Here is a 23,708-nt window from a genome sequence, read left to right as displayed (position 1 = left end):
AAAAATCTCAAGCTGCTTAAGAGGTTTCGCGTAGAGCGAGGGTTTGCACTGAGCAGTTTGTGTGTTGAATTGAAGGGAGTCTAAATGTTGTATGGTGTCTTGTATTTATAGGGATGAGTATGCGCTAGTTGATAAGCCGATAAAGACTACCATGCTATTAAAACTCTTCCACTGACTTAAGCCTCGGATAAGTCTTACTACTCCCAAGACTCTAAACTTAGAAAAAAATGCAACCAAATTCGATCCTTGTGTTTAGCTTTACCACATCGAATCCCAAGATAACCTGCATGCTTGGATTCAAACAAATAGTGTTCATCTAAACAGCCACCAATTATATATATATATATATATATATATATATATATATATAGTTAGTAGTCTTCCATACGACATGCACACTGTAATCCCACCATCAATTCTCATGACTTTGCACTCAATCTGACAACACCATCACCATGCATTAAAAACCTAGCCTACCTAGGTTTCTCATCTCATCCTCACATCATCACCAAAAGCCATCATCTTTATTGTCGTGCATGCATTCTGATCAAATGAATTCCAAATTCATTTAAAACTTCCAAGTGTCGTCAGACATCCCAAATCAATTCGAACTGTACTGTTTATTTGGGATATAATTCGCATCTTATTTGGGATAATATTATCCTTTAACAATAACAAAATTATCCCCACTTTTTCATCCGACAGTTGAGAGCTATACTCACTCAACGACCTTTATTACTCGAGCTGATAGTGTAAAATTAGGTCCAAACACACTCACATAAAGCAAAGGGTAATGCTAGAGAGACTAAATTTTGTAGATTAAATTTTGTAAACTAAATAATATGGAAGTTAATAATTGGATTAACATACTTATATATTTCTTGGGAATTTTAATGAAAAGAGCTTGGGATACGTTTATTTTAACATAAACCACCATATAACTTTATTTAATAAAAAGAACTTAAACTTTAATGAAAATGACTTAAGTTTTAATGAAAATGACAAAAGTTTAATATAATAAAAAGTTTTATTGAAAATGTCTTGAGTTAAGTTTATTTTAATAAAAAAATCACCCATAAAAAGCGCTCAAACTTTAATGAAAATGATTTAAGTTTTGATGAAAATGAAAAAAGTTCAATTTATTAAAAAATAAAATAAAAAAAGCAATAAAAACTAACGCGTGTGACTCACACACTATTTCTGAAATTGAATGGTACCACACCATTTCTGAAACTAAACGGCAGTACACTATTTTTGAAACTAAATGATATTACACTATTTTTGAAATTCAATGGTGCTACATTATTTCTGAAAATTGAATACTAATTATTTATGAAACTAAACACGAGTACTACTCTACATTATTTCTAAAATTAAACATGTACTACACTATTTTTAAAATTGAATACAGATTAGCATGTACCTATTTCTTAAACTAAAGGTACTATCTCTCAAGAAAGTCTAACGATCATTCTTCTTTCTAGCGTAGACACTAGTCTTGGCCAGATCAATGACAAGGTTCCTTTCTTCATCGTCACCTCTTCTCTTAAGGGGAGAACCTCTTCTCTACCGTCATTGTTGCCTCGATCAAAACAAGTTTCATATCAAAATAAATCGAAATAATTTTATGAATACAATTTTGTTCTGATTGACTGTCACATCTCAGGCTCAATTCCATCGTAGCATGATATTATCCGCTTTGGGTCCTGGCCACGTCCTCACGGTTTTGTTTCTGGGAACTCACACGAGAACTTCCCAGTCACCCATCATGGGAAGGTTCTCGCCCGAACTCGCTTAATTCCGGAGTTCCGGTGGAACTCAAAGCCAGTGAGCTCCAAAAAGGCCTCATGCTAGGTAAAGATGGGAATATACATATAAGGCTTACAGAATCTACTCGCCTGGGCGATGTGGAATGTTACATTGACTTTCTTATTGGATTTCTCGTTAATTTTTTAATTTCTAAAATTCTTTGAGAGTAATATTTTGGTTTAATATATTTGAGAATTGCTAGAAAATTTGAAAGGCAAAGGTTCGTAGTATGGGAATCAAATTTGCAGGTTGGAGGTGCGAGATATTTAGCTTCAATTATGTATGGATGAGGGGGTGAGTTCATAAAAAATCTAACAGCACTCGCATGTCACATAGATTTCTCATTTTTTTTTCTCAATTTTTGATGATTTTTTTTGGGGATTTCTGGTTTCTTTGGTGCAGATGAGGTACCGGCTATTGTACTCGACCTTGGTTCCGACACTTGCAAAGTCGGCTATGCCGGCGAAGCTGCACCGAAGGTTGTCTTCCCTTCGGTTTCGGATTTATATAGAGTTGCCGACACTTGCAAAGTCGGCTATGCCGGCGAAGCTGCACCGAAGGTTGTCTTCCCTTCGGTTTCGGATTTATATAGAGTTGTCAGAAACAAGAATCATATCGGCAGCAGAGGTGTGAGATACTTAGCAAGAAAGGAAGAAAAGGGAGTGGGTGTTGCACGCGCTTTGGATTGTGTTTTTTTTATTTTTTATTTTTTTTTTCTATTCTTTTCTTTTGTCTTTATCATTAAATAAAATTATTAAATAATTTTTTTATTAAAATGAAAAGTTTTGAAACTCTTTTCATTAGGTTTCCTTTTTGTTTACCATTTATATTCTTACGAAGAAGGGAATGAAACATACATGCACAAGCATTCATATTCTTACCAAGACAGCCACTTTCGAGGCGTTTTTCGGCCAAACTACGGCGAGCTAGCCGTCGAGAAAGGTACCATGCTCTTCCTCTCATCGAGAAGTATGAATTTTGTTTTTTAATCACTCAATTTCATTGAGTATTGAAGAAGTTTTGAATGTTTAAAGTTTACCCAGTTTCCAATGAGTTTTTCAGTTTTCCCGCGGACCAGTCACATTTTAGGCTATTTTCCGGCCATCTCTGGCAACCATTGGGCTTCCAAATAGGTATAATCTTGTTCTGCACTTCATTTTGATATATTATGGGTCAAATTTGGTTAAGAAACGATTGAGTTACGAAGCTTTGAAAATTGCCCAAAGAGTTTTTAAAGGAATGACCAAAATGATGGATGATGGACAATCTCAGTGACCATTTCTATTGATTTTCAATCTCAGAGACCAAAGTTATGTGTTAGGCAAATCTCAGAAACTATTTTGGCTAAAAAATCAAACCTCATAAAGGAGTAACAGTTCTATGCTACAACTCCGAAAGTTATCATAAAACTTCTATGACTCGATGTTTTGTCCCCAAGTAATTTCCAAAATGCAACTAAATAGTTAAATACACAATAAAGAATAGATTTACGTATTCTTCTTGGGTAGGCCAACAAAACTTATGTCAGACAAGGATAATAGATTCTTCACCTAATAAATATACAATTTTTTTGCTAATAGTCTTAAAATGCTTTCCATGATCTGCTCTCTTGTTTTTGTTTCCTTTGATTGTTTTTTGTTTTGCTTGTTTCCTGGATGTTTTGCTTCTTGTTTGGGTCTTTGTTTCGCATGCTTTCATAGTTTGAGAGTATTTTACTCGGTGGACCACTGTTTCACTTTTCTTGTACATGGGAGTCTCATATAGCTGTCTTGGTTACTATCATGAGCCGTTTTACTCTACCAGAAATCGCCTCTTCGTGATTATATATGGTCTGATCAGTAATATTCATTCTGTTTTGTGACTTCTTAAAACCAGATGCTCGAGGGCCTTGTGAAAAAGATAGCTATTGACTTTGATGTTGAAAATATTGCTAAAATAGCGCAGACTTCCAAAGAAACCAGATTGCTGAAGTTGGAGCGGACATTGAACTTTTAACAAAATAAAGCTGACTCTCTGAATCCTTGGTAAATTGCTATCCCCTGCTGTGAAATTGTTTGTGACATTGCACCTATACGCTGCAACATGTGGCTATGTTGATCGTGCAGATTGCTAATTTTTCCCTCTCTTGCGATGCAAAAGTCTTTTGATTACTCTTGACAGGATTTGGAACCGTTGATTTACCTGTGGAAGTGATTCTCTATATTTGACTGCAGCAGCCGTGCAATTTTTTGTGGAGAAATCCAAGTGCATATGATTCCAAATATATGCATCTCTTTGACATGTGAAAAGGGATACAATGATTCTGATCAGAAAAAGGATCCAATGATTGAGGAAGTCCGGTTGGGTGTTACTACGGCAAGCCGTCAAGCTTTTCTCTTATTTATAACTGAGTTTAATTGTGTTCCGACGGTGTCAACTGTATCATTCAAGATTGTCGATGCAAATGCACTTGAAATGAATGGACAGTGCCTAATTTTTCATTACATGCAATGGTTTGCCATTCTTATATTTCTACTACATCTTCTGGAGCATGTAACTACGGTGACGGTAAGGACGATTTGCAGGCTGTCCACCGGGGATTGTTTTCCCCCTCCATGTTTAAAGTTTATCATCTCCTTGTTGCATTTCCATGCACCCATCAACCAAGTTGAAAAATCAGCAGCAGTGCCATATCACTCATCCACCAATTTTCCAAAACGTTTTTTTTTTTTTTTTTTTTTTTTTTTTTTTTGGAAACTATTTTCCAAAAATGTTTTGACAACACAACTCCTCTCTATTTCTCGGGATTCAGACTTACATGGATGGTTTCTAGCCTTGTAAAAAATTATTTTCAATGAACAGTGTTAGACCATAATTATATACCATCTTCAATTGAAGAGGCCAAACATAGCCCCTCAATAATTTATTAGTTTTAAGTTTATACTTTAAATTTATTAGTCAATTTAATTAATTACCCTTAAATGTTTTCAAATTTAGCTGTTAAATTTTAATCAATCATTGTAACTAACTAAAAGGAGCTAGACCAAGAGGGGGCTACATTTGGCTAGCTTGATGCCCCCTTGGCCAAATATCGACCTAATGGGTTCCATAAAATTATAACTCAATCATTGGTTGGAGATGAATTTTTGGATAAATTAGACCATTTTTTGGCTTTTAGAACTTTGGCACTCTCCATTGGAGATGGCCCAAGGAAGAAAATCGAACCAAGTTTAATAAAATCACTTACATAACAACCATTAAATGATTTGATTGTTTCCATTTTGTATAAAACTTTTGATCACTCCACAACAACATCCTAATCAACGGAATCTCAACACTCCTCTCCTTCAAATGCAAATGCCTAGGCACTATTCTTTTCTCCAAGCTGAATCCAAAATACTATGGAAATTTCTTCAACTCCTCCACGCTCCTTCCCATATGCTTCACCAAATATTCATACTTGGGCCGCAAGTTATCTTCCACACTATACCCAAAAATCGCAGGCAACGCGTACACATGTTGACCGCATTCTCATATGAAAACCCTAAACTCCTCAAGAATCTCATATTCTTCTTGAGCTTTTCAACCCTTGTGTTCAACAAATGCGCATTTCGATTCGTCGATGACTTGAGCTTTTCAATCCCCATCTATTTAATATAATGAAGCGTGGGGCGGATGCAGAACTCGACATCCGTGAACAGGGGGTCGGGCCAGTGAAGGACGAGACCGCAGGAGGACGGATGGTTGGCGGAGAGATCAGAGTGGAGGAAATCAAATACGGGGGCAATGTCGATTGGGTCGAGGGAGGGGGAGAAGAATGTTGGAAATATGCCCTAAAGCCAATCATATGATGATACTTTACAGATATTTCATATGTTAAACTAATCTAGTTTAATATAAGGGCAAATATTATTGTTTAAAGCTATCTCATATAAATGTTATATGCTTGAACAATAATTCCAAGGAATATGTAATTAAGAGAATGTGATCTAAAGAAGTTAGATTCATGAGACCATTCTTTTTTTGTATACATATCCTAAACGTTCCTAATCATAGGATTGCCAATTGGGCATTGATAGTCCGTTATGATTAGTACGTGCAATGTCTTCTCTTTGAGAGAGTGACTGATCTCGAGTTATTGGTGTGACTGACACCAAGACAAGCATGTAGGGCTCAATAGAGAATGAATCCACTGAACGCGATTAATAAGGAGTTCTCATACATATGTCACATGAGAACTCCAGGTTGAGATAATGCAAAGTAGTCATTTGACATGAGGCATCATAGTTGTTTTATGGTTAGGTCTTTGATCTTTGACCATGTCAAAGGCACTCCATCAGAGAGTGTCCACAACATAGTTGGGGTTAAGCCACTTAACTATAGAGGCATGTGAATGCACAACAAGGGATCTCTAACCTTCAAACCGTTGAGGGAGAATACTCTATGATATGATTAAGAATCTCTGGCCAGAGTATGAAAGAGATTTAGGAAGTCGTTCCAAATCACATTCAAGGTAATCATGTAAGTAAGAGAATCACATTGGATAGTAGACATGAATAAACTATCAAACCAAACAATGTGATTAAGAGTATTGTATTAGAGAAAGACCGTATTGCATTGTAATCCTAAATTGAATAGGTTCTCCAACCTTTTCTGATTAGCTTGGGTAGCCATGACATACTACTAGGTGTCGCTCATGGATTGTGGAAGCCCTAAAGGTGTATAATCACTAAAGGGAGAATTGAAAGTAAGTTTCAATTCACAATTTATTAGTAAGAGTTCTAATCGCCCATGGCCTTGCTAAAAGGAACATAATGGATCACACACCGTGTAAGGTAATGATTGAAGGAAATAACAAAGATAAGTAAGAACAATTAAATAGTTTAATTGTATATGGCAAGGATTAATTAAAAGTTAATTAATCAAGAACGAAAGGTTCGTTTTAGGCCTTAAGTTAGTTTTCGGTTTCGTGACTTAAAAGGGTTTTGGTCCACAAGGCACATAAGGTTTTAGTTGTGTGACAACTAAAACAAAATGGGCAGCTAACCCACTAACAATAGGGAGGCTGGCCATGCTTAGAGAGGGAGTGGTTTTGGAATTATTACAAGTTTGCCACTCCAATGAAGGTAGGTATAAAAGTAATTTTATAGCCTTTTCTTCAGTAAGGGTTTTTCTTTGAGGAAAGAAGAGAGAACTTTTGCTCTCTCTTTCTCTCTAGGAGGCCGGCCACATTGGGAGAGTTTACTAGCATCAAAGTCCTCCAATGTCAGTCATCTTCTTCCTTCACCATCCTTGGTGTAAAAAATTAGAGGTTTCCTACCTAGGGGACTTTTGGAGAACCAATTCTTCCATCCATATCCATGGAGCCAAGAAGCAAGGAGACAAAGGAAAGAAGGCTCTCACATGGGTGATTAACCTTTGCTAAGCAAACAGGTGCTTCAAAGGTATAAAGAAATCTCAACTCTTTCTCTTAGATTTTTGAGTTGAGTCTTGGTTCACCATAACTACTAGGCTTTGAATTTCATGGTTTAAGTTTTGTTTTAAAGTGCATAGAAACATGCTTCCGCCATTTAATCATTAAATGCATGTATTATGTTGCTTAATGAACTTAGTTTTTTCACAAATTTTCCTTCAAAGAGCTTAGGGGAGAGGAAGGCGAGTCTTGGGAAGTCGGGGGTTGGTAAAGCCCTTGGACTTGAGAAAACTATAATAAATTGGTATCAAATTCATTATGCACAAAAGTTAAACTAAGGGGATTGAAATTTAAGCAATATATCTTTTTCCTTTTAAGATAAATAATTTTAATTTATGAATTTTAAAAGTAAATTTCGTTTTAATGTTAAAAGTCATAACAAACGATGTAATTTAAACTAATTTTTAATAACAAATGTGAACTACGTTAGTTGGTTATTTAGGATATTATGTCGCCCTTTTACACGTGAGTACGTATTTTTTCTGTGTGAAAAATGCAATATTGTACAAATAATTAAAACATTAGGCTTCTAAAATTCAAGTAGATAAAAGTTAAATTTTATGCGTCTGTTGAGAGAAAAACTTGTTGAGTGGCACTCCCATTCAAAATTTTCCATTTGTTAAGCATTAAAGATAGTTTCATTAGTAGATTTTTCTTTTTGTTCCCTCTACAATATGACCTTGCTTGGTCTCTCCCAATTCATTAGTGGTTTTTCTTTCATTATTTACAAGGCTTTTATTGGTTCAATCATTTTAGGGTTCCTGAGTCAAGACTTTGATCAAATATGTAGAGAGTGTGACATTCAAACCCCGACCTAATAATACCCTGCCCATTCTTTCTTAACAATTCTGACTTTGTAAAATCCTAAAATATCACAGTAACCAAATCTACTATATCATTATTCAAACAAAAAAAAGAGCTTGAGATTTGAGGAAAAATGTCACAGCCCGTCCATTTTAATAGTATTTTAATCTCTGACATTTGAAAATCTCAAAAATGCCTTGGTAGGCTAAGTGGAAACCTTACGTGACATCTGAGTCCTTGTCACTATTTTCTCTTTTCTCATTTTTCTAGACAGTACCTGTTGTTACGAGCAAGTGAGCGCGAACGAGATACAAATCAGACGTGCAATGATTTATGCACATTTCCCGATGAGGGGAAAAAGTAATTTTGCACCCTCGTGTTTCTATATCTTGTTTTTCGAGACAACAGTGGGTTGGCTATAGTTTGCCTATTTGTTGGACTCGTTAGGAAAGTGGGTAGGTACTCTCAAAATACTCGATGATATGAACACGTGGGCTTAAGCAGAACTAAATTCAAAGCTACAACAAAAATTCTCTAGAACAATAAAGACCAAGGACAAATTGGTAATCCCACATACTAGTGGAAATATCTTGTCTACCACTTGGATTATTTTAATGTTATTACTTGTCACTTAGGAGGCCTAATATTGCTTATGGTATAAGTGCGGGAGTACGATTCTTTCCCCTCCTAATCTCTCTCCTCTTCCCTCCCCTCCTATTTAAACGGTTACGATTAAGTCACATCAGTATCTTAAATTGAATTTTTATTTTTTTTATTTTTTATAGTGAGATAAAGACAAAATGGAAAGTGTGAGAAGATTAGAATGAGAGAGAATCCTACTCAATAAGTGTGGTGAGTCAATTTATGCATGCTCCAACTAAAGACCACATGGAAGTAGTTATGCGTATTTTAAGTTATCTGAAAGAAGCTCCTGAAAAATTTAATTTTCAGCAAACATATGTATATAGAGGTAAAAGGGTATACTGATACATATTAGGATGGGAATATTACCAATCAACAGTTTACATCAAGGTACTTCATATTTGTAGCTGGAAATCTTGTAACCTAGAGAAGTAAAAAGAAAAATGTTATGGCTCGGTCCTCTACAAAGGCCCTCTATAAAAGCCGAGCATAGAGGGGTGGCACATGGTATTTGTGAATTCTTGTGGTTTCGGATTTTACTCAGGGAGATAGGATTTCAAGCCTAATGAGTCTATACTTTTATATTGTGATAATCAAGTAGCATGAGAGATAGCCAATAATCCGGTTCAACATGATCAAACTAAACATGTTGAGGTGGATCGACATTTTATCAAGAAGAAACTGAATGTTTAGCTAGTAGACATTCCATTCGTGAAGATAGAATAGCAGTTGACAGATGTTTTAACACATGTAATGTTCGTAGAAGTGTTTCATGACTCACTTGACAAGTTGGGTTTAGGAGACATCTGCGCACCAACTGGAGGGGGAGTGTTGGCGTGAGTCAATGTACCAAAGGGATTCAATGTATGTTGACACGGGTCAATGTGAGAGAAGAATACAACACAACAATTCAAAACCGTAAAACTCTCATGTAGTTTCACTTTTGATTTTGGCATTAGAGCAAGTTTTGGGTTGTCTCTTCCCCAAAAAAAATCCCGAAATATTGCAATTGTACCTTAATTGGGATATATATAATTCACGGCATAATTAAATATTTTTTGTTAACTGATGTGTTTAAATTGTAATTTAAAGGTTATTTGATGGTTAAATGGAGATCATCAGGGTTGGTGAAAAATTTTGTTCATCAAGTGATGTGGGAGATAATCATTCTTGTAGTTTCAAATGTAACATTTGCCTTGAATTAGCTAATCAAAACCGGAGTCGTAATACCTTGTCGCCACCTCTGTAGCTAGTCTTGCCTATACAGATGACTTTGTGTTTGCTCATCCCAATTCAATAAAGGAGAAAAAATTAATCCCTATTTAAGGAATAATAAATTGTTACTTGATTCTATTTACTTATTTTTTTGTGAGCAACCCATGACTGCCCTTTACTCTTTCACCACTTACCTGTGACTGCCTTTTCCTCGTCTATTTACTCATTATTTTGTGAGCAACCCTCCATGTTTTTTTGGAGAGCCTTCTTAAACCCATCTCTTCATTCTCTAATAGGGATTTTACCACCTGCAAAAGTAGGGATAAAAACACTTAAAAATACTTGCAAGAGAACAAGGTAGTTGTAGTATAAACGGCTCAAGTAAGGTCGTTTTCCGTAGGGATTGAATGAATAATTTATGTAAACTAATTCTTAGCTAATTATTTGAAAACAAAGTTTGGAAGATGTTGATTTTATGACCTAAAATATTTAAAACGAATTTAATTAAAAATAGTTAAATAAATTGGAAAAGTAAAGAAAACAAAAGAAAATAGTTTTGAAAATAAATTTGAGCACTAGGGTTCCACCGTCATCTTAACAATCCTATGTAGTTCTTCCAATTACTTATGAATTACACATGCATATTTTGAAGGTTAGGTTTTCCTAAAGTACGCCCTACTTGGATCCTCCAACATAGAACGTATATCTAACATGCAACCCATCCGTGGCGTCCAGATCGAATATGAACATGCAAGACTCATTAAGTTTTGTGAAAACCTTTTGAAAAACCATACAACCCTTAAGACGTGTCGTCTATCCTAAGAAGTTACACATATTAACCACAAGAAGTCAGCGCCAATTTCAAGGACAACCCTCCGCCAAAATTGCATCAAATTACTTTTCTAAATATCCTAATGGTGGCCAATCATCAAGACAAATAGATAGTATAAAGCACAGTGATTAATAATTCAAAACTTGCATGCATAATATCATAAGCAAATTGAAAATCAACTACATAGTCTTGCTAAGGCTTTTGGCCTCGCGCAAACGAAACTAGTTACTAACAACCATAAAACAAAATATTATTAAGAACATAGATAGAAAACACCTTGAAAATAAACTTGAATCGTCAAGGCTCTTTAAAGCCAAAGTATTGCATTCTCCCCTCCTTTTTAACCTAACGGCTAAAAAGCCTTATTTATACTACTACAAAATAAAATCCTACCTTGAAAAGGTCTTAGAAGAAAGTTAGGAAACTAAATTAAATGATAAAACATAAAATAAAAGGTTTCCTATTTTAACCAGAATTCGGAGTTCTCAGAAAATCACACTTTTGAATGATCAAATCAACTCCGATTTGGTCCCAAAAGGTCTCTTTTGAAAGCTGAGGACGTCCCCTACAAATCCTCAGAAGGAATCTTCCTCAAAATACACCACCTCCAAAATACCCAAAATGTCTAGAAACATCAATATGGGAAAGTTGCGTGCTGGGTCTTTATTTCATCGCCACGGTCAAACGACTTGGTAGAAAAATCTGAAATTTTAACATAATCATCTTGAAAGGCACACGAACATCCTCAGAATAACTCCAAAATTCATCCTTTTGATCACTTTTTGCTCCAGAGGAAATCGAATGTTCTACATTGAAAATATAATCCAAGGTATTAAAATTCTACCAAAACAACCAATAAATTAATACTAAGATTAGGGTAAAATATATGGTATAATATCGCCTCATCATTCTCCTTTTGAGATTGATTTGTGAGCTCAGGTCAGTTTTGTTTGGGCCATAATAAAAATAAGGTATGCTTTGATAGCCTATCCATTCTTATTTATGCAAAAGTTGCATGACTTCGGCTTACCAACTATGAACCCCAAAACCAAGGATCGGATGACCATTTCATCTCTCTTCACCTTGTATGTGGGATCAAACAAGAGTCTCTATGAGGTACATTTTCACTAAGATGACCAAAGCCTAGGAATATCTCGTCCTGTAAATGCATACGTACACGTCATTTGACAAGTTGAAGTCAGTACTGCAATCGTGTAAACCGCCTCAAGATATAGCCAAAGGCCACCAACCAAGAATAAAGTCATTGTCAATGCCAGAAGACTAATCTACCCCTACTCCAGCTCATTGAAACAATTGGAATGGTAACCCAATTGTTTGGTTATAACAATAAAACTACTGAAATAAATGGTGTCCGCATAATGATTCACATAAATACACGACCTCTGATGAACTCAATGGCAAGCTTGAGTCTAAAAAAAAGTCATGTTATGAGGTTGTATGGGCTCAATGTCCAAGCTCGATGATAGGTAGTCAACAAATATGAATAAGAAAACTCTGCAATCCGCCCTACCAAAAAATAGCAACTCTAGGTTACAACAAAGTAGATATTTAGGAAATTTATAATTAAGTTTGAGATAAGTACAAAAGGAATGTACTCGTTGTTCTGTTGGCCGCAGTTCACACTCTTCTGAATCTCAAACGGTCTATCCATCGTTTTCAAGGTTAGCTTCAAATCACTTCGCGCAACCTAGAATCCTGTCGCCTTTGGAAGTTGGGGTATATGAAACACCTATAAGCAAGTTGTTTCTTCATTTTTAACCAACATCAAATGGTCGCCATTCACGTGACATGGGATGAATGCTTGGTCAACATCATTCCCTGCATGCGTGTGTGGCGTCACACTTGCATCGGCTGACGTGACCTTGATCGAGTGCTTCAAAGGTGTAAAAACCAGAGCTTATTTTTCCTTTGCCTTGGACTTGCCCTTACCATTTCCTGCAACTAGGGTCTCAAATTGCGCATATTCCTATTTCATTTTTTCCTGCACCGATGAGTTGCAGCACATTTTCAAATTTTCCCACAAAACAAAAATTGAGGACATGTCTGCTTATTCATAAATGGGGTGCAAAACCGTAATATGAACATAAGTATATGAAATAGAGGGTAACAATAATAACATAACACTTACCCAGAAATAAAAGTCTGTAGTTGTCCACCGCGCCCGAAAATCTTTAAGACGCTCTATCGATCGCTTCCTCAGAAGGTAAAGGCCGACGTTGATGTGCTGAATCCAAGGTCAAATGCATTGTAAAAGCCAAAATTAAACTGTTGTACTCACTTATAATGTGGTAAACAGAAACTAGTTATAAATGAAGTACAATTTAAGTACCCTAAGACTAGAAGAGTGTGGTAAAAAAAATCCCGACCCACAGTAGCTAATCTGAATAAGTCCAGTCTATCGCTGGTACACAAAAAAAGGATAGGTTGTTAGGAACATATAGATATCGAGTTCATATTCAATTGTTTGAATGATGATCGAAAGTGAACTTACCTCAGTGAACCCACCTAACACGCTAAGATGTCGACGAAAGCCTCCACATCTGGCTTTGAGATGATCCGCACGGGCTCAAGGGCAACAACAAAATCCTCAGCGAAACGACCATCGTTAACCATCCTTCTTTTGTAGGATTCGAGATGGGTGAAAGGGTGCACTAGCTGCATTCCTTTATGATTTCGCCATATTCCCTTACCAAGAAGGGGCTTCGAATCAGATGGACCGGCTGCCTCGTTCACGTCGACGCCTTCCTCAGTGCGGGTACTATGCTCGTTGACCTCCGTGTTCTCATCATTCTCTCGAAGATAGAAAACTTGCCCTTCTCCCAACTCACCCTCCACTCTAAACTCCAATATACGCAACAGTGATTGGGTGACATCGTTTGCGTTTTAAGCCTCAATTATCTCCAGCAAGTTGACAACAAAAGTACGCAAACTCACAGTGGAGGTTGTCGCTTGGATTATATCTTTTTCCCGAGCTGACTTCCCTTCGTCGGTAGAAGTTTCAGGTTAAGGGGAAGGTATGGTGAGATCTTCATAATCCCGTGGATGTTTCGAGGAACTGTCGACCTTTTTATCCACAAGGACATTATATGTGTCCCCTCTGACCCTACTGACTTTTCGAGGGTTGGGGGCTTGTCAAATAATTTTCCAGCTGCATCGTTTTAGAAACGCTCAAGCTATGCAGCCAACCCATGCGAGCATGCTGCTTCTCCTCTAATGCCTTTACAACTATCCTCAATGAGACTTCCATTGTCATTGAAAATTCTTCAAACTGTCACTTAGAAACAAACTTAAACTTCTGCGTTTAAAAAATAATGATTTCATATCATAAGTTCACCGAAACCGATATCTATTCAGAAACAGTACATGCGTGTAAATTGAACTACAATTTACATGGATTTATGTACTCACTGATGATCAGGACGACAATGGCAACGTTCCCACGCGTGTGTGGTATCCTTTCTTCTCATTCCCTTTCTGTTCGGATAAAGGCATGGCCTCGAAGTCCTGATCAGCACCCCCAACACCTTTACTTTGGTCATTCGGTGTTTTCTCCTTACCAACCTTAACATCATCAAACATGATGTTCCAATAAGGCACCATCTTTTCTTCCTCAATCGGAGTAATCGGGTAGACAACAACCTGCATCGGACAAAATCGGTGTTGCATGCGTAAGTACAACCAATTCATAATACAAAATTCACTAAGTTTATTAAAACTAGAACAAACACGTACCATTTTTTTGAGCAAAAAGACTGCTCTTCAGCTTGTGGTGGGACATATTTAAGTAGGTATCCCAACGGTAAATCTGAGGCAATAACTGAGGGTTCTCTGTGCACACCTTCGCATAGTTTTTTTACCTCAAGTACGGAAAAGTTTCAAACAACTAGATCTACAAAATTTAAATTGATAAGTTCAATAAGTTGTAGTGAAAATGAATGCGAAAGTGCGTTCAACTTATAACAACAAAATAAAAGGGAAATTACCTGAAAAGCATAAGGAATTCCCCCCAAGTTATAAGAGTCCCGAATCACACCCCCTGGTTTCTCTACAACTTTTTCTTTTACAACCTTGTGGCGAGTTAAAGCGGTCATGGATATGCTAGGCATTAACATCTGGAATGATGCGGTTCCCTAGGGATATGTCTCCCATTTTCTTTATCTTCTACCAACTGAAGTAGGTGCTAGTTAATGGCTTACTCCTCCTTGCCCAAAACAACAAAGTGGGTGAAGTACAATAGATTAAGCTTGTATGTAATCTTCTGGATGTTGGGCACATTTTGAATTGCTTCTCCAATTGTTTCAGGGTTATCTCCTTCTTCCCCCAGAAATAGATGTCTCTAAGACGACATTCATCATTCTTCTTTTTTTTTTTTTTGTTGGGGGGGGGGGGAGAATTCTCCGAAACTGAGTCCCTTCACCAAACAAAATTCGTAGCTCCTGAAAGTCGCGACATGTTTCCCAAAAAGGAAGGAGATGAAATCATCACTCACTCTATCCTTAATAGCCCTAAGGATAGCGTAGTGGGTGAGCTGCCCGAACTAGTCGATGTGGTCCACATCAACCAAATGGCTGAAACATGAAGCCTCAAATTTGTTCAGTAGATCCTTTGTAAATTGGCTTTTAATTTATCCAGACACACTAAGGCATATGACAGACAAGAGATAGTTGCAGGAAACACCTCATCCGCGAACACACAAGTTTCGTCGGAGACGCAGATTTGACTTTGGACTTGCAATATTTACAATATGAGCACACATTATATGCATATTGTTTGCCTAAATTAAACCAGTTCATCAACCAAATACAACCCAAGTATGGCCAACATCAAAGCGTGCACAGAATATGCACAATATATGCACATAGTCCACCAATTCATCAACAAAATTCAATCGAATATTTTCAACAATATCAAAAGGATATGCTCAAAATATACATATAGTATGCACAAATTCAACAAATTCATGAACCAAATTCAAGTGTGCCTAACATATGGACATGCACTGATTATGCATGTAGTATGCACGAATTGATGAACATGTTTCAATCAATTAATTTCCACCAACCTCTAAACCACATGCACAACAAAATTTAATATCAAACAACTTAATTTTACAAAACACTAAGTCGCACCCAAAACCCAAAATTCCCAATTTTACAGAACCTAGGTTCAAATAATTAAATTTCATTTCAGAGCATACCTCTTTTTGGATTTTTTACATTGAAATCTTTTGGAAAGGATGTGCAAATGTTGAGGTGGAAACAACTTTTTCAAATATTTTGAAAGGATGTGCAAATGCATAGCACAACGCCTCCTAAATATATAGAGTGGATGGCAAAGGTTGCGTCGGTCGGAAATTGGGGTGGAAAAGGGTTGTGTTGGCCGGAAATGGGGTGAAAAAGGTTACATCGGTCGGAAATGGGGTGGAAAAGGGTCGCGCCATTTGGGGTTAGGGTTCTTGGAGCTAAGGGTTGTGCGCCACAGATTTTCGAACAAGGAGGAAGAAATGCTGACTTGGTTTGACAAATTAACCCATTTAAATACAAGGGCAATTAGGTCATTTCAAAGTGTAGGAAAAATTCTATTTGTGTCCAATTATTGTGCATCGCGTGCACTTGGCTTTGCATCCTATTTCTATTCCAAGATTAAGAAATTGTCCCATTTTGAAATATTTTTCTAAAATTTTCTTTAGATTTAAGCTTATTTCCACCACATTTCCACCTCCCAAATGTCTACCTGTTTTCCACCTCCCAATCCACTTGCATGTCTTCAATAAAAATGATTAAGGCCTGGTTTGGTATTGAGGTGATTCTGAAAAAAGCTGGCATAAAAAAAAGCTGGGAGCTATTTTTGTGTTTGGTAAACATTCAACTTCAGCTTTTTTTCACAATTTTGGGTGAAAAAAAAGCCAAAAACAAAAAGCTGCAAAACCCAGATTTGAAAAACCGGCTTTTTTTTCACATCTGATTTACATAAAAATTTACCAAACACTATAATACTGTTTTTTTTCTTTTTCAAAAGCACTTTTACAAAAAAAGTTTACCAAACATTATGTTGCTTTATTTCACAGCTGCTTATTCTCACAGTACAGCAGAAGCAGCTTTTTTTTCAGAGCACAGCAATACCAAACCAGCCCTAAATATTGGATTGGCACAACTCCACCGGTTCAAGGCATGACGGAAAAACATGCTCACCTGTGCTGCTCCTCCTCCCCCCCCCCCCCCCCCCCCCCAAAAAAAAAAACCACCAAAAAAAAGCCATATTTTGGCTTTAGTCCTAAATGAGGAAAATTGTGTCAAATTTGAGTACAAACACAAACATCATCTTTCAAATCCACTAATATATAATTAACCATCAACTAAAGAAATAGACATGAACATGATCATCAGAATTATTGAAACTAAGTCTATTAGAAGTATATATGCAAACATATCTTTTAAGAGTCAAGATGGATAAATTAACGTGTGTAAAATGGTAGAAACAGTTATACTTTGGCTGCTTGTCGGAGCAGTGAAAGTAATTAAAATTAGCCAAATAGCATATGAAGTTGCATTTAGAAAGTAATTAGCTAAAACAGGTTACCAGGCTATATTCATAGTCCTTAAATCACAGGTGACCAGGTACACCCAATGGCTTCAGCAGTTATAATGACAGGAGATTCAAGGGCAAACAAAGAAAAGAGTGTTAACCTATATTTCGGTTGTCTCTGCCCGTGCTTCTTGAAGGGCATTGTGAAGGTGCATTCTGAGGTCTTAAGGTGAAACTGATGCGTGTCAAAACACAAGGCTCAATTGGAGCGACAGAGTTTTCTGAAAGAGAAAGAATCAGTGGTTAATTCAAAGCAAAAAGGGGATTTGAGGAGACAGAAATAAGTGCACCTGTTGGCTCCCTCAAGAGGAATTAGTAAATCAGTGATAAAAATCAACTCGGATTGTGCTTGGGATGCAAGCTGGTGGATACTGGAATGGGGGATCGGATAATTGCTAGAGATCATATCGACTGTGTAGTAGGGAATCCAGAGCTGAGTTTTACTGCCTCGTCGGTCAACTGTTTAGGTGGAAACCCTGAAGTTTCATTTGTGACACGCTGACAGCAAATTCATTAATTTCCTCATCTCCTCTCCCAAGCATGATGCAACAGGTAAAGCCGGAACAACCAAGAAAGCAGAACTAACACAGCAACAACACCAAGGAGGAAACAAGTCAGCTGAGCCAAACAGCAAACTGAACAAAATGCAGCTGTAGGAAGAGCAACTCACCGTAACCAAGCAGCAAGGCAGAAGCCGCAGAACTAATCAGCAAAGCAGGCCAGAATTTGGCGGCATTATTAGGTGGACACAACAGCTTTTCATGGCTTTGCTAATACGCACAAAATGAATTCTAATCTTAGGCCAATACGGCAGCTTCACCCCGATGCTCCTCTCCCCCATAACAAGTTCACCAAATGGAACATACCATAGAAATACATTACTTGACTTTTTATAACCCTCTTCAATGCATTCTCTGATGTAAACATCAACAGTAAATTCATCGGTGATATGGTAATTTAAATGACAACAGTTATCGCTTTTTTCAAGAATGACACAAAGAGCCAATCCTTTGCCCTCCCATCCGAAAGTATGAGGGATTGTGATAGAAAATTCACATTCACGAAGATCCTTCAAAACCTTACGACAACTGAACCAATTAGGCACGTCACTTCCTGGAAATGCAACTTGGAATGCAGATCTCTGAGAAGAGAGAAAGAGAGAGGACAATTCCACTTCATTTAATAACATAAATTTATTTTTTGCCGAGCGAACCAGATTGTCAAATAGCCTTCGACAATTAGACATGTTCAAGGACAGAATCATTTGCGATTCTTTGTGGTTCATAATATTTGACAATTTGTCAAATCTTTTTAGTGATACACAATCACGCATAGATACCTTCTTTATAGTTTGTGGGAGTTCTGGAATTTCTTGAAGCCTCTTGCAGCCATCAATAAAAAGATTTTCCAATTTGACAAAGCTGCTCATACATTTAGGAAGACTAACAAAATCACTTCCTGATAGATCAAGTTCTCGTAATGTGGACCCACAATCAAGAGTCGCAAGAAGACCAGAAATTCCAAATAAATTGCAATATGCAGAAGAGAAAGTACACAGCTTTGGGAACACTAAACTTTCTCCATGAGCACTTTCTTTTTCTAATAAATTGCCTTCATAACCACTCCCTGATGCTGATATAGTTGGAACAAACTGAAATTGATCGGCAAGAAATAAAGTGCTGGATGCTTCTTGTGAAATCTTTGAGTAAGTTGGAAGCACCAAGGGAAGTGGTTCTGCACTCCTTGAAACTTCAGACTTCACCATTTTTGGAAGTCTAACCAGTTTTAAGCATTTATCTGCGTGAAAAAATTTTAGATGTCTCAACGCATAAATGCTACATGGCAGCTTTGTAAGGTTTTCACATCTTGCTATATTCAATATTTCAAGATTAATGAAATACCCAATTGAAGATGAAGGCAATTCTTTGATGCCAGTCCCTGATATAGACAGTTTTGTTAAGCATTCCATCTTTCCCACAATTTCGGGGAAATCCTCAAGACTGATGCAACCATTAAGACTCCACTGTTGAAGAGATTTCAAGTTCACAATTCTCGGAAACATAGTAAGACTGGTGCATCTCCTGAGACTCAAGAAAACAAGCTTACCGAGGAATCCAATAGAAGGATGAAGCTCCACTAAACCTGTACAGTAGTCTACAGTCAGGTGCTGTAGGTTGGGCGTTCCAGAGAAGTTGTGGGTCTCTGTTAGGAACTTGCATCTATTCAATTTTAAACATTTCAGATTCTGAAATCTCTGCGAGACAAAAGGCAGGGAGAGATAATCAAATGATGCGGTCTAAACAAATTTACATGTTAACCAAAGCGAAATGCAACATAATTCAAAAACTAAAAACTTTTGAAATAACAATGGATCAATATAATATAAGGTACCTTGAATTCAAGCACACCCAACTGTAACACGCAGCTACTAGGCATAGAGAGATAAACAAGTTTCTTTGGATTGAAATTTTTGGGCAAAACTTGTGATGGATATTCATGCCAATGAAGGAGTCTCAACTCGTTAGGGAGATAATCAATTTCTCCAGATAGGCGCACATTACTATTTACAAAAAGTATTTGAAGATTTTTCATCTTTGAGAAGCTTTTAGCATTCAGACATATCTGATCTGATTCGGAGCCTTCAGGGATCTGTAACTTGATGCCTTTAATTTTATTTGTTCCCTAGGATTAGAAAGCATTAACATTAGCCAATGAAGTTCAAATATAAAAAAAGAAGCTACTATTAGCACTCTAAAAAAATCATCACGCACTTCCTTCCTATTGTAAAATATAAGAACATAGAAGTGCATGATAACTTTTTTTTTTTTTTTTTTTTGAACTTCTAATAACAATTAAAAAAAATGTGCTTTTGGAAGTATGATATACAAATAATATATAATATATATCTATATCTATATATCTATATATAACTTACTCTATTTTTTGTTAAAACATGATCAATATCCTTGTGAAACCACAACCTGCTGCGGTTTCCAGGCTCAGTTGGTGACTCGCGACGAACTATTTCTTTACCCATTTCTTCTAGCAAGTCGTGCATCTGAATACGGTCTTTTGTATCAATACTTATAAGAGCCTTTTCTATTAGCACTTGAATACTATATTTTGGGTTGAGGTCACAACCTTCTAGTATTTCTATCACATAGCTCTTAGAATCACCATTGAATAAACAAGCAATATCAAGAAAAAGTTCTTTCACCTGATCTTCCAGTGCATCATAACTTAATTTGAGAACTTCTTGTATCTCTTGGTTAGGAACCTTTTTGTAAGTATCTATTATAGATCTCCATTGATCTACATTTCTGCCGCATAGAAGTGAACCAAAAACTGTCAAAACTAATGGAAGTCCCTTAGCATAGTCTACTGTAGTATTTGCCAATTTCACACAATCTTCATCCATAAGTCTATTTCCTTTCAAGGCATGAAAACTAAGGAGCTGAAAAGCTTCATCACAATCCAATTCGCTGACATTGTATATTAGATTAACTTGATGAGCGGTGAGCAAATCCCTATCTCGTGTCGTTATGATAACTCTACTACCGGAACCAAACCAGTCAAATCCACCAGCTAATTTGTTCAACTGGTCCAGTTTATTCACGTCATCAAGAATTACAAGAACCTTTTTACATCCCAATCTTTCCCGTATCAGAGTTACTCCTTTATCAGCATTGGCCACCTCCAATTTTTTTCCTCCTAGAATATTTAAAAGAAGACTCTTTTGTAGCTTAACTAGGCCTTTTCGGGTCGAAGTATCTCTAACATTGGCTAAGAAACAACAACCCTGAAACTTATGGGCAATGGAGTTATAAACGGGTTTAGCAATTGTTGATTTTCCAATTCCACCAATCCCCCATATCCCTACCATGCGGACATCATTTTCACCAACACCCAAAAGCTTAGCCATATCTCGTACACGAGATTCCATTCCAATTGGATACTTCGCTACATCCAAAAAGGCACGGTTCGCTATTTGCACTGAAATCGCTTCAACGATGTTATGAATGAATTTTGACTCATACCTGCAAATTTATAAGGGGTTTTTGATCATTAGTCATTGCAAAAGATTAAAATAAAAATAAAAATAAAAATAAAAAATAAAAAAAAACTCGAGGCTAGATTATATATTCAATTTAATCTCTTAAATTGTATTTTTGTACTTTTATTAAAATTTATATTCTATTTTTGTTATTTAATGTCTGCACATTTAAAATTTAAATTTTATTAATATACACATATTAGTTCTTCCAATTATAAATAAACATAAATGAGAAAATATTAAAAGAATTTAGTGACACATAAATATGTAAATACATAAGTATACAAAAATGACTATACTGAAGTGTTTGTACCAATATATATTATAATGAACCTAAATGTATGTACCAAAATGTGTTATATTGAATCAATGTACAAATGTCAATACCGAAATGTATGTACTGAAATGTATTATATTGAAGTAGTATACCTATGTATTTGTATCAATGGATCAAATGAATTAATGTACCTAAATGAAGATTATACAAAATGTATATTCCAATATTGGGTGAACTGCCAATTTAGTCCCTGAATTATCACCTCAGTGAAAATTAGGTCCCTAAACTATTTCTTTTTTCAGAAAAATCAGTCATTGAATTATAAAAATCTGCCAATTACATCCCTAATATTATATTCAAAGCTAATATTCAAATTTTCGTCAATTTAAGTCACGTTACTTGCATGTGATACACATTGGAAAATAGATTGGTAGTTTTCCATAAAGAAATAGTGTTTGGAGTTAACTTTGGAGGGTAAAGTGGTAGTTTTTCATAAGAAATAGTGGAAGTTAACTTTGGAGGGTAAATTAAATGTTAGATTCACAACTTATATGAAATGTTAAGGGCTTATAGGCGAGAAAATAACGGTATTACACTTTAAAGTGTATCAAGTTTGACTTAAGTTGACGAAAAAATGGATAGAATAGCTGCTTTGAATAATAGTAGAGATGAAATTAACAATTTTTAATAAATTTATGGACTTATTTTAGTGTAAAAATAATTCAAGAACCCAATTTTCACTGAAATGATTGTTGAGAAACAACATCGGCACTTCACCCTGTTTTATATATATATATATATATATATATACATATATATATATATATATACATATATATATATATATATACATATATATATATATAATTTGTTTACCTAATTGTAGACATCAAAATATATTATGAAGAATGAAATGAAAATGAAAATTAAATGTAATTAATAAATTAAAAATAGGAAAAAAGAAAGAAATAAAACATCAAAATATAATTAATAAATGAGATGATTAAAGATATCAGAGACTAAAACTAGATTTTAATTTTGCACAAAGTTATATTCTATTTCAATAAATTTAAGGATTAAAATGATGTTTTCTAAATTTATAAGCATGTGAAATATTTATTGAAATAGAATTTATTGATATGTTGCACATAAAATAAAACGTAATTGCCACTGCCGACATCAGAAACAAGATCGATGAGGTTTTCCAAGGGCCTTTTCAGGTTAAGTGTTTTTAGTTGTTTATGATTTTTTTTAGTTTACAAGTCGCTCTCAGAGTGAATAAATTTTGTGACCAGAAAAGCTAAATAATAGTGTTAATTTGAAACTATACCCGTCGGAAAAATGCCATCCAGACAAGTTCGCAGCTTTTGTTAGAGCTCTCCTCCATTTTTGTACCTTGTCTGTGTTCCCTTTGAAATTGCCTTCATGGTTAACGAGTGCCTGACCAAAACTGCCCCTCTGATTCCGTACTTCAGACGGATCCACCTTGTAGAAAATTGGCCAAACTTCTTGTTGCTTTGAATACTCTTTACATTGAAGGATCCTCACAAGCTCATCCAAGCACCACGTTGATGATGCATAATTTTCAGAAAATACAACAATAGAAAGTCGTGACTCTTCAATTGCTTTGAAAAGTGCAGGTGATATTTCTTCTCCTCTTGGAAGCTCGTTATCATCTATGAAGGTTTTGATCCCCTTCTGGACCAAATTGTGGTACAAATGATCCGTAAAGTTGTAGCGTGTATCTTCACCTCTAAAGCTCAAAAATACATCATATCTCCATGAAGAGGTAATTTTCGACTCCATATTGTTTGCTGCGATGGTGAACAAAGCTGCAGGCTAGCTCAGAGTGTTAAGAATGGTGCATAGTACGCGTCTCAAAGACTTAATTGTTCTTTTCAAAATAGTAGGAAATTGCTTGGCAAGTTTGCGTGAATGTCAATTGAAGAAAATTATTTACGACAGTGGGTTGTTACTTGTCAATTCAGTACTTTGACTAGAATATTAGCCGCGACTC

General features: G+C 36.0%; 1 protein-coding gene and 1 pseudogene across 1 annotated transcript; both read right to left on the bottom strand.

Moving 5' to 3' along the window:
• Positions 1–5,031: 5,031 nt before the first annotated feature.
• On the bottom strand, positions 5,032–7,518 carry LOC137725081 (transcription termination factor MTEF1, chloroplastic-like; annotated as a pseudogene).
• Positions 7,519–17,182: 9,664 nt separating this feature from the next.
• LOC137725080 (TMV resistance protein N-like) lies at positions 17,183–23,497 on the bottom strand. The gene is made up of 4 exons (XM_068463684.1): positions 23,022–23,497; positions 20,296–21,397; positions 19,752–20,042; positions 17,183–19,656 (listed from the first exon to the last, which is right to left on the bottom strand). The coding sequence occupies exons 1-4, from the start codon at positions 23,495–23,497 to the stop codon at positions 18,067–18,069; spliced, it is 3,459 nt and encodes a 1,152-aa protein (XP_068319785.1). The 3' UTR covers positions 17,183–18,066.
• Between the last annotated feature and the right edge of the window lie 211 nt (positions 23,498–23,708).

The sequence above is a fragment of the Pyrus communis genome, chromosome 2, assembly GCF_963583255.1.
Source record: "Pyrus communis chromosome 2, drPyrComm1.1, whole genome shotgun sequence".
Classification (NCBI taxonomy): domain Eukaryota; kingdom Viridiplantae; phylum Streptophyta; class Magnoliopsida; order Rosales; family Rosaceae; genus Pyrus; species Pyrus communis.
Note: the sequence above shows the minus strand (reverse complement) of the source record. Positions and strands in the feature narration are given on the sequence as shown.

Bases quoted from the DNA above. Each gene is read 5' to 3' on its own strand.
- LOC137725080 (XM_068463684.1), bottom strand. From the start codon at position 23,497: ATGGAGTCGAAAATTACCTCTTCATGGAGATATGATGTATTTTTGAGC. The intron at 21,398-23,021 runs GTATAGTTTCAA...ATAAATTTGCAG, and splicing joins GGATGGCATTTTTCCGACGG to GTATGAGTCAAAATTCATTC. The intron at 20,043-20,295 runs GTAAGTTATATA...TTCTAATCCTAG, and splicing joins ATGTTTTAACAAAAAATAGA to GGAACAAATAAAATTAAAGG.